At 42.3% G+C, this 11,453-nt stretch overlaps 1 protein-coding gene across 1 annotated transcript; it reads left to right on the plus strand.

Moving 5' to 3' along the window:
• Positions 1 to 3,309: 3,309 nt before the first annotated feature.
• stk25b (serine/threonine kinase 25b) lies at positions 3,310 to 10,615 on the plus strand. Its single transcript, XM_017491324.3, has 11 exons — positions 3,310 to 3,671; positions 4,557 to 4,787; positions 5,929 to 5,985; positions 6,102 to 6,210; positions 6,719 to 6,876; positions 7,203 to 7,388; positions 7,469 to 7,614; positions 8,746 to 8,854; positions 9,331 to 9,402; positions 10,071 to 10,207; positions 10,340 to 10,615. The coding sequence occupies exons 1-11, from the start codon at positions 3,645 to 3,647 to the stop codon at positions 10,383 to 10,385; spliced, it is 1,278 nt and encodes a 425-aa protein (XP_017346813.1). The 5' UTR covers positions 3,310 to 3,644; the 3' UTR covers positions 10,386 to 10,615.
• The last annotated feature ends 838 nt before the right edge of the window (positions 10,616 to 11,453 follow it).

Genomic DNA, 11,453 nt, shown 5'->3' on the forward strand with positions numbered 1-11,453 from the left:
CTGTAGTAGATCCTCACAGACTCTCAGTCCTGTTCCTATACACCCTCACTGACTCTCAGTCCTGTTCCTGTAGTAGATCCTCACTGACTCTCAGTCCTGTTCCTATACACCCTCACTGACTCTCAGTCCTGTTCCTGTAGTAGATCCTCACCGACTCTCAGTCCTGTTCCTGTAGTAGATCCTCACTGACTTTCAGTCCTGTTCCTGTAGATCCTCACTGACTCTCCATCCTGTTCCTGTAGTAGATCCTCACTGACTCTCAGTCCTGTTCCTGTAGATCCTCAGTGCACAGTTTACACTCCTCCTTCTCTGACTCACTCACTTAATCCTCAGTGAGAGTGTTAATGAGCTGATGAGTTAAATCTGGTGTGTAAGAATTGCATAACGCAGCTCACTGCTCATGGGTTCTGATGTACATTTCATTTCGACTGGATTGTTTTGAAGAGTTTTATGTTCACATGAACCCGAATTAACCTGTATAAAAAGCTTGTTTTGAGTCTATCTAAAGCGATTCATCGGAATCACAAAGCCAGTCATTCATGCTCGGGTGCTGCTGGATTAAATCTAAAATGACCTCTGTCCAGTCTTATTTTTAACCTGTCCTGCCAAGAGGACATGTTTAATCCTCATTAAAATGGACTCAGTTTAAAGAAACAGCCACCTTCTTAGAATGTGTGCATTCAGTGTGAAGCCTTCACGCTGCTGTTCACTTTAGATTCATTCAGATTAATGATAACGTGTCTACATGTAAGATACTACACTTTAAATAAACTAGAGAGATACACCGCTCCATTCAAACCATTGTTAAATCTAAAATTTTGATATTAGCCTACTGTGTGATTATTTAATGTTACCAGTTACCTTATTGGAATGAATTGGTTATCGTTATTAGAACAGATAGTTGACAGATTATTTGATTATAAAAAATAATTCTTTGTTTCAATTCAATTCAGCACTTTTAACAGTGGGCATTGTCCCAAAGCATCTTTACAGAAATATATAAATTCAGGATATAGATTATAAATGTATGAATTTATCCCTAATGAGCAGCCAGAGGTGACGGTGGTGAGGAAAAACTCCCTGTGACGCTATGAGGAAGAAACCTTGAGAGGAACCGGACTCAATAGGGAACCCGTCCTCATCTGGGTGACACCGGATAGTGCGATTATAAATAAATACACCCCTTCTATAAATGTACTAATACTACATGGTCACAGTGCCGTTGAGTAACCAGGAAATTCATTACAGTGTTTACATGAAGTCTGTTTTGTTGAACTTCTCCACTGTTCACTGATGGAGACTTGAGTGCAAAACTGTTTGTAGCAATTGCAGTCCAAAAGCCATCACAGTATAACTGTTCATATGAATTGAGGTCCAAAGCCATCTTTATGGTTTTTTAAGTGGTATGAAATTCAGAGTATTTCGGTTTAAAGTTACATTTTAATGCTGTTGAAGAGATATTAGACATCTTAACACTGTATCACACGTTTACCGGCCCATGTAAAATTGTACTGGAAAATTGGAGGGACAGTTGTTAGGCATGCAGTTCTCACCAGCCCTGTGCCAAAATAGCTGTCTATAATAATAATAATAATAATACTCCTTCCAGATGAGCATCCTGGCTGGGTCTGTACAGACAGATATTAAGGGACTCCAACAGAATGGGGAGATCTCCCGTCTGACTCCTGGGGAGCGGGACTGATGAAAGGCAGTGTCTGTGCTTATACAAACAAAATGAATTACTGTAGTTGTGGGCAGTTTCATTTTACAGTGGTATGGATTTAATTGGAAGGTGCATGGTGGCTTAGTGGTTCTCCCCGTGCTGCGGGGGTTTCCTCCGGGTACTCCGGTTTCTTCCCCCAGTCCAAAGACATGCATGGTGGGCTGATTGGCATGTCCAAAGTGTCCGTAGTGTATGAATGGGTGTGTGAGTGTGTATGTCATTGTGCCCTGTGATGAATTGGCACCCTGTCCAGGGTGTACCCCGCCTTGTGCCCGATGCTTCCTGGGATAGGCTCCAACGTTCCCCGTGACCCTGAAAAAAGGATAAGCGGTATAGAAGATGGATGGATGGATTTAATTGGATGTTTTAATAATAAAAATATCAATAAAAAAATTAAAATGCATGCAACTTGAATGCTTGACAAGAAAAAACCCAGAGAAGTCTACTGGTGTTTGAGATTTGTAACAGGGGGCATTTTGAAGATCTGAAAAGGTAAGGAGTAAAAAAAAAACTTGATTTTTTTGTAATGTAATTAAGTAAAAACACAAATTACATTTCAATAATACTCCAGATAAGAACAACTCTTCCAAAAGAATACTTTTTTAAACACCATACTGTATGGTGAAGCCTGTATGAGCTCTGTATCATCAATCCAATGAGTGATTGTTCTGTGTGTGCTGCTTCGCATGTATGTAATGGACATGCTGTGATCTTTTTAAATGACTTAATATTTTCGAAGCCACCCTCAAAGTCATATCACAGCGATTAAGAAGTGCATGACAGTTTAAGAGCGATTTTCCTGCTGAAGCTGTAAGTGTACAGTCCCCCACCACTTTTTTTTCCCACTTTACTAGGATGGGACTCATTGTGCCCTGTGATGGATTGACACCCTGTCCAGGGTGTACCCCACCTTGTGCCCTATGCTCCCTGGGATAGGCTCCAGGTTCCCCGTGACCCTGAAGGAAGGATAAGCGATATAGAAGATGGATGGATGGATACGACGGGACTCCTTGATGTTGGAAAACTTAATACAATTTAAAAAAAAAAAATCATTAAAAAAAGGAAACATGTGCATTATCCATCTTCTATACTGTATGTCCTACAGGATCGTGGGGAACCTGGAGCCTATCCCAGGGAGCATGGGGCACAAGGCAGGGTACACCCTGGACAGGGTGCCAATCCATCACAGGGCACAATCACACTGCAGACACTTTTGGACATGTTAATCAGCCTTCCATGTCTTTGGACTGGCGGAGGAAACCCTCGCAGCACAGGGAGAACATGCAACACACGGTTCACAGCTGAACTCGAACCCCCAACCCTGGAGGTGTGAGGCGAACGTGCTAACCTCTAAGCCACCCTGCGCCCCATTTAAATCATTATTGACTAATTAAACTCAAACAGAATAAAGTTGAAACTTCATTATTCAACATTCCAAATAAAAAAAAATGCTGGGTTACAAAATAAAATAAAACAACAATAATAATTAATTCTTCCCTGGACTCATATCAGGAACTCCAACTCCCAGAAACCTCACTCGTCCGCGCGTGCGCGTCGTCTCTCACCAGAGCTAATCCGCGCATGCGCGTCTTTCCGCACTGTTATTTTTTTGTCCTCCCACAAGCCGCAAAGCAACAAACCCGAGTGAGGACTCGCCCCGACTCGCTATAACCGCTTATAGCGTTTTAAAACACTGACACTGACCTGGAGCGCTTTTATTCATGGAGTTAAAGGACACCTGAGCGCGTTTATATCGCCGGGTTTGGACAGAAAGCGAGCGGAGGCCGAGAACACGGCGGAGCGGCGGCTCTGCTGCTGGAGCTGGGGCTCTCACGGCACCTCCAGGGCTGGACACAGAACTGCTGGATATTTTCTTTATTTTAGGGAATAAAGGGCTGAACCTAAGCCCTGAGCCTTCAGCATGGCGCACCTCCGGGCCATCAACCAGGTAAATGTGCTCCATCCTGAACACAGTGGGCTCCGTCCCAAATCACTCTCTCTCTATCACCCTTACACTGCACTAGCTATCATTTATTCCTCACTGTGCACTGCGTTTATAAACACAATAAAGATTACTGTCTCAAACGTCTTCCTGATCTTCCACAAAGTGCACCAAATAGGGTGCAGTAGTGACAGGTTCATCCTTTTACAACCCACAACAATCTAGTGCACTAATATAGGGAGTGTGTCATGTAGTGCACTACATAGGGTGTAAAAGGCATTGTTTTTGCCCCCCTGTATACTAGGGTACTGTGTCCTGAATGTCTTGCTTGTTGGACATGCTGTACAGTGCACTATATAGGGTGTAGAAGCCAGCATTTGATACCCCATACAGGGGTTAGAAGTGCACTAGCAATCATTTAGTCACCACTAAGAGGTGTAGTGTGTTTTATAAGGTAAGACAATAAGGTTTAGTGTCTCAAATGTCTCTCAGATCGTCCACAAAGTGCACTAAATAGTGTAATCCTGTTGGACATCTAGTCGACTAGGTGTAAACAGAAGGGAACTAAATCCCAGATTGGAAGGTGTAAGAGGGCACAAAAGGGCATTGGAGAGTGTAGGAGGGCACAAAAGGGTGTTGTAGGGTGTAAGAGGACTTAGGCGGATATAGAAGGGTATAGGAGGGTGTAGAAATCCCAACTGCGTAATATAAAGCGCTGTGGACTTTGAAAAATGCTGTGATCCAAATAGCTGTTACTTACAAAGGGACCCTTCAGAGTTCTGTAGGTTGTAGTGTACAAGATCATTGCAGAATGGAACACCTGCCTCTTATTCATGATTCTGTGTGTGTGTGTGTGTGTGTGTGTGTGTGTGTGTGTGTGTGCGCGCACAGAACGCTCGTCTGGACCCAGAGGAGTACTTCACTAAGCAGGAGCGGATCGGGAAGGGTTCATTCGGCGAAGTCTACAAAGGCATCAACAACCGCACTAAAGAGGTGATGGCCATCAAGATCATCGACCTGGAGGAGGCTGAGGACGAGATCGAGGACATCCAGCAGGAGATCACTGTCCTCAGCCAGTGTGACAGCCCCTTCGTCACCAAGTACTACGGCTCCTATCTCAAGGTACGCGCACACACACATGCACACTCACACACGCTCACACACACGGACAGAGTGTTTGTGTGCTGTGTTTCAAGCGTTAAATGGTGTTCTCACTAGAACATCACACAGAACAAGTGTGGAACCCGTCTGCAGGACGTGATGCAAGGATTTGATTTTATTTTATTTGTTGATTTTTAATTTAACTATGTTTATTTATCTATTAAAGTTTTATTTGTTTTTTGTTTAAAATTTATTTTATTCAAGCTACTAAATTGTATTCTGGATTTCTGGAGCAATGAAGAAAAACCGATAAATAAATAAATAAAATAAGTGTGATATATTCAAAACAAACAAAAATAGTTATTTCTATTAATAATAATTCAATTCTGATATTTTAAAAATCATTTGTTAAGTGACTCTGCATTCTGTGTGTCTGCTTGGGTGATTTCATAATTTAGAAAATTAACATTTTATTTTGTGAAATCTTTATGATTTAATTAACACTGTATGTCTGACCAATAAATGAGTTTTAGGAATATTTTGTAAGCCCCGCCCCTTCCTGCACACCTCTGGGCCAATGTTTTCCCTCCTTTTTTTTTCTTTTCGGTTCTTTTAATTCTGTACAGTAGTGATAGGAATGACGACTCTTAGTGAATCAGATCATTTGACTTGCCTATAAGAGTCAACTCATTCGACTCCCAAATAATTCAGTCTTTTTTTTCTAAACTAGACAATGGATTTGGTGATATTTTAACCAGTGATTGTTCCTTTTTGTCAAACTATGTCTACAATTGTTTAGTAAAGTCTTCCTCTACCTTATAATAAAAAAAACTATTAATTATATTATTCTACTTTGTCTGTGCTTCATTAAAAAGATTCATTTCCATTAATTTATTCATGATGGAATATACTAATTCTCTGCATCTACAAAAACAAACAAACAAAAAAACTGAGTTGGCGCTCAGCGTTCACCGAAATGATTCGGCTCAAAGAGTCGACTTCATTGCAAATGACACATTATTAATGTGTACAGTGAAACTGATCTAAAAGTCTAAATTTGACCCTGAATCAGATGAAAAGGTGTGAACACTCCTAAAGGCGGGATTGTTTATATTTTACATTTTCTGATTGTGTGTGTGTGTGTGTGTGTGTGTTTATACAGGGAACTAAACTGTGGATCATTATGGAATATTTGGGAGGAGGATCTGCTTTAGATCTTGTAAGTAGAAAGAAAAATAGATTTTTTTGTCTTTAGATAGAAACTGAAAAAGGAAAAAATAAGCCTGGAACTTGCCCTTGTGAACTTGGGGTGTGTTTCTGTGTTTTGTTATGCAGCTCCGCCCTGGTCCATTGGAGGAAACGTACATCGCAACTATACTTAGGGAAATTCTGAAGGGTCTGGAGTATTTACACTCGGAAAGGAAGATTCATCGCGATATTAAAGGTGATGCTCGTGAATACACACGAACTTTGAATTAAAGTGTTTTACGAAATTTATGAAATGGCCCCCAGAGTGAGGCCTGTACATGCAACCTGGAGGAGAAAATACCTTGCAAATATCTCAACATTTTACCCCAAAAATAGATAAATAAATGAACACCTCCAGGCATCTGAATTTACGTTTTGTGTGTGTGTGTGTGTGTGTGTGTGTGTGTGTGTGTGTGTGTGTGTGTGTGTGTGTGTGTGTGTATATAATATACATATAGTACCGCTAAATGAAGACGGACAATGCTTTAATTTAACACTTTAAGAAGATTCCAGGGAAGTTTGTGTACAGACTGTCCGAATGGAACAGAAACACAGTCACTGGGTACTCTGGGCACTACAGTGCCAGGACAGGTCAATAAATCCACCAGGAAATGAGGATGAGCAGTCTGTGTGTTTGACCAATCAGTGATCGGCAGTATTTCTAACTCCGCCCACTTGCCTGTGTGTGTTTGTGTGTCTTACAGCTGCCAACGTGCTGCTGTCTGAGCAGGGGGACGTGAAACTGGCGGACTTCGGCGTGGCCGGTCAGCTCACAGACACACAAATTAAGAGGAACACGTTTGTGGGGACTCCGTTCTGGATGGCCCCGGAGGTCATCAAACAGTCCGCCTACGACTTCAAGGTGGGTCAAAGGTCGATTCAGACCAACGGCTCTGCCCACACACGCACACATTCTGGATCAGGTGTATTTGGGTCGCTATGGTTACAGTAATTCATTATTATTATTATTATTATTATTATTATTTTTGTAAATTAGTATCATTACTTGTTATGAAACCAAAAAATTGTATTAAAGTTGTTGGACGTTACAATAAAATAAGATGAAAATATAATTTTTAGTTGCAGAGCACGTCATGGAGCACGATTACACTGATTTATACAAATAAAGGTGTATCTGAGCTGAAGAATGCAGTGCTCTGCAGGTTAAACTCCTCTCTTCATGTACAGGCTGATATCTGGTCGTTGGGCATCACAGCCATCGAGTTGGCTAAAGGAGAACCGCCAAACTCGGACCTGCACCCCATGCGTGTGCTCTTCCTCATCCCTAAAAACACCCCCCCTACGCTGGAGGGCTCCTATAGCAAACCCTTCAAAGAGTTTGTGGAGGCGTGTCTCAATAAAGACCCACGATTCGTAAGTATTTACACAGGAGCAGGTTTCCTGGTGTTTATTGTTACACAAACTCCACAGTGAACGTTTCTCCTTTCACACAGCGACCCACAGCCAAAGAGCTGCTGAAACACAAGTTCATCACGCGCTACACCAAGAAGACCTCGTACCTGACGGAGCTGATCGACCGCTACCGCCGCTGGAAATCCGAGGGCCACGGAGAGGAGTCCAGCTCCGACGACTCCGACATGTACGCCAACTGTTCAGCCAGCCATCCATCCATCCATCCATCCACTCAACAGTTCACATACTGACTGATCCATTCATTCATCTATGCATCCAACCGTTAACCTATCCACCATCAATTCATTCACCCTCTGAACCATCCATCCAGCCATTAATCCACCTCTTGGTGCAGTGATCCATCTCTTCATCCATCCACCCACCTATTAATATGCCTCTCCATTTATCCATCCATCCAATCAATCAATCTGGCCATTCATCCACACATCTATCCAAAAATCCATCCACTGATCTATCCATCATCCATTCATCTATCCATTGCCCATTGATCCATCGATCCATGAATCCACACATCCATCGATCCACCCTTTGGTCCATCCATCCATCCATCCGTCAATGAATCCACTCGTCCATCTATCCGTCCATGCTCACACCTACCTATCCATATATCCATCCACTTTCCATTCATCCATCAATTCCTCCGTGAATCCACACATCTATCTATCCATCCATCGACACACCTATTCATGTCGGTCCATCCATTCCCCTACCTACAGTGCCCTCCACTTATATTGGCACCCTTGGTAAATAGGAGAAAGACAATAATAAATAAAGACAATTTTTCACAGCCTTCTTTGCTAATATTTGGAGGGCATTATATATGTATATCCATTCATCTGTCCATCCACCCACTGACCCATCAGTCCATGGACCTATTCGTATATCCATACATCCACCCAGTACATATTCCTATATCCATCCACACATCCATCAATAAATCTGTCCACCTACTGATCAATATCAGATCTATATTCACTGATCCTTTAGTCACACATTCATCCATCTGTCCATTTACTCTTTGAGTTCAACCATGAACCTATGTCTGTTCATCTCTCCATCCACTAAATTTCATCCACAAATCTCTCCCCACGCAGCCTCACATGGTCTCTGTCACTGTCATTGGTTTATTACACGTCCTCGATCATGACTCTGTGCTGACTTTTATTCCGCACTTCTTTTACTTCAAATCGCTTTAAACGTCTCTGTCGGTCTCTGCATATTTATTTATCTGTTATTAATCTAGTTTAAATGCGATTTTACACCGTGTCCCACCTTACCTCTTTTCTCTCGTGAACAGGGACGGAGACGGTGACGAGCGGGACCAGTGTCCTATGTGGACTTTCCCCACAGTGCGTCCCAGCTCCATGAATAAACTGCAGAAAGGCTACGCCAACACAGACTCCGAGGTGAGACACGACCTCGCGCTTGTCTTTAGTTTCAGTAAAAGTGTCTCGGTAAGATAAACAGTGAGGGGATTTGATGGGTCGATTCAGGTGCGATGAAGTCTTCCCCCCCAAACTAGCACAGAAAGGCCAGGCTTTAAGCCTTTTCTCTCTGGGTTATAACAGACACATAACTACAGCTGTACAGAGGCATTGTTCAGACACACACACACACACACACACACACTCCTGCGTACGTTTTGTACCTCTGACGTATTAACAGCTCTGTCCACCAGGGAGCAGCTCCGAGTCCAAACGCTAGCACTCTGATACCTACATGACCACTTCCTCTGATTTTACACGAGAATAAAAGTTGAAGTAAGGATTCAGATGTTCCACAATGTTGCTACTTTATGAAGACGACGTAAAAGTGATTATGGACGAATAACTACAGTGCCCACGATGCTGGTATGACGTGATGTATACGATCCTCCACACAGGCGGCGGAGACGGTGAAGAGGCTGCCGAGATCTCAGTGCCTGTCTGCACTCGTCTCGCCCATTTTCAGAGAGGTAACCCTCATCCACACCTCTTAAAGAACCAGACAAAACACCGGTGCTACCAGGCTGATGTAGCTAACGCATCGTGAAAGCTTATAGCTACCAGTTAGCACTGTGTAAACTGCATGTCTAAATCGCATCACACACTTACCACAGGAACACTGTTCACACAGTTCTCATCATCGGTATCAAACATACGCAAATCAAACCTGCGTTTATAATCATTCATAAGGTTTGAAACTCTAGGCCACACCCTGTTAAAGAAAAAAAACTATGCAGCTATTTTTTAAAAATAAACAACTAGGTTGGGGTTTATCATAATGCAGAGAGAAAAACAGAAACCCAAAGAAAAACAATATTATGGAGTAGAATAGAAATAAAAATAATTAGAAAAAAAAAAAACAAAAATTTTTTAGTGCACCGTGCTAAACTGGTGGCTATAAACTTCCATCTCTTGTTAGCTGCATTAGCCGTGTGTGTGTGTGTGTTTCCCAAACACAACTCGAGTTGCTTTAAATATTGATTATTATATGAATACGAAGAAGCTTTGAAGATTAAATGTATCGACTTCACTGTAATATTTATAACTGCAATTCATAGCAGCAGTTAAGTAGGTGTGTGTGTGTGTGTGTGTGTGTGTGTGTGTGTGTGTGTGTGTGTGTGTGTGTGTGTGTGTGTAGTTAAAGGAAAAGCGGAGGGCGAGCGGTGGAGGAATCGGGGCCATAGAAGAGATGGAAAACGCCTTTAATCTGGCCGAGGAGTCGTGTCCCGGCATCTCAGACCTGCTGGTCACACACGTGATGGAGAGAGTGTGTCGGTGAGTTACTCAACTCCATAAATATCGGCACCCTTTATATAAATTGTATAAGTAATAAACGCTGCGTGTAGCTGTTACAGTAAGATACCGAGCGACGGTGAGCGATGGCTTCCTGTTTTTTTTACTCCTCAGGTTTGCACTGAACAGCAACGGAAACACGACCACGTCGTCACGGTGAAGCCCCTCCTAACCCCGGCCTCGACCTCCGACGACCTGTTCATGACCCCCCGGTGCACCCCGTGTTCCCCGTTCTCTCCACCGTGCAGATGTTTTAATGAGTTGTAATGAAATATTTTTACAGGTTCTTTATAGAGCGGAGATATTTAAGAGACAAAGCCATGCCACTGAGCTGTGTTTACCCCTTACACACATTACACCCCAATCCTCATAAAACCTCACACACGCGAACATTCTGCCTCCGACTTTTATTCTCCAGCTCCTTATTTTTTTATTATTTACGTTTTACTACTGCTAAATGAACTCTGTACGTGTCAGTCACAGGGAAAGGGGTGTGGCCTCTACCCAATAGCACTTATCTAACCGGCTAGCTCGTTTATCAACTGCTAGCTATCTGATATTTAGCTCATATAAAAGGTCTAGCCAGTTTAATTTTCAGTAACATTGTTATTTCGCTAACCTGCGAACTAGTTTAATGTTACTTATTTAACTGGGCAGCTAATTTATCAGCTGCTAGCCAATCAGCTAGCTGTTTATCTGGCAGTGAGTGAGCTAGTTTATCAGCAGTTTGAAAACTGCATAGCTAGTTTAATAACAGTTACTTAATTGCTATTTAGCTAAATGTTTCAATGCAGGTTTTTTTTTTTTGTATAGCATTTTTAACATTAGATAGTCACAAAGCAGCTTCACAGAAATGTATTAATTTATCCCTAATGAGCAGCCAGAGGTGTCGGTGGTGAGGGAAAAACTCCCTGAGACGAAATGAAACACTGAGAGGAACCAGACTCAAAAGGGAACCCGTCCTCATCTGGGTCACAACGGATAGTGCGATTATGAGTCATTTCTCTTCTATGACTGTATACTATATAGTTGAAAATGCTAATTGTGTTAACGGGAACCCGAGTATGAGCTTCAGCATCATTTCTGAATTCGTTATATTTTTAACTTAAAGTCTATTGTATCGAACTGAAGTTATTAACTGGACTCAGTGGTGGAGATTTGTGTGAAATGTTCTTAGCAATTGCAGTTCTAAGGCTAGCCAACCAGCAGTAGGGCATCAGGGTGGATC

Source organism: Ictalurus punctatus, chromosome 17 (assembly GCF_001660625.3).
Source record: "Ictalurus punctatus breed USDA103 chromosome 17, Coco_2.0, whole genome shotgun sequence".
In the NCBI taxonomy this organism is placed as follows: Eukaryota; Metazoa; Chordata; class Actinopteri; order Siluriformes; family Ictaluridae; genus Ictalurus; species Ictalurus punctatus.

What these genes read in the sequence shown, in the direction of transcription:
- stk25b (XM_017491324.3), top strand. Translation starts at nt 3,645, where the DNA reads ATGGCGCACCTCCGGGCCATCAACCAG. An exon ending in ACCTCCGGGCCATCAACCAG is followed by an intron (nt 3,672 to 4,556) that starts GTAAATGTGCTC and finishes GTGCGCGCACAG; the next exon opens with AACGCTCGTCTGGACCCAGA. An exon ending in GTGATGGAGAGAGTGTGTCG is followed by an intron (nt 10,208 to 10,339) that starts GTGAGTTACTCA and finishes TTTACTCCTCAG; the next exon opens with GTTTGCACTGAACAGCAACG.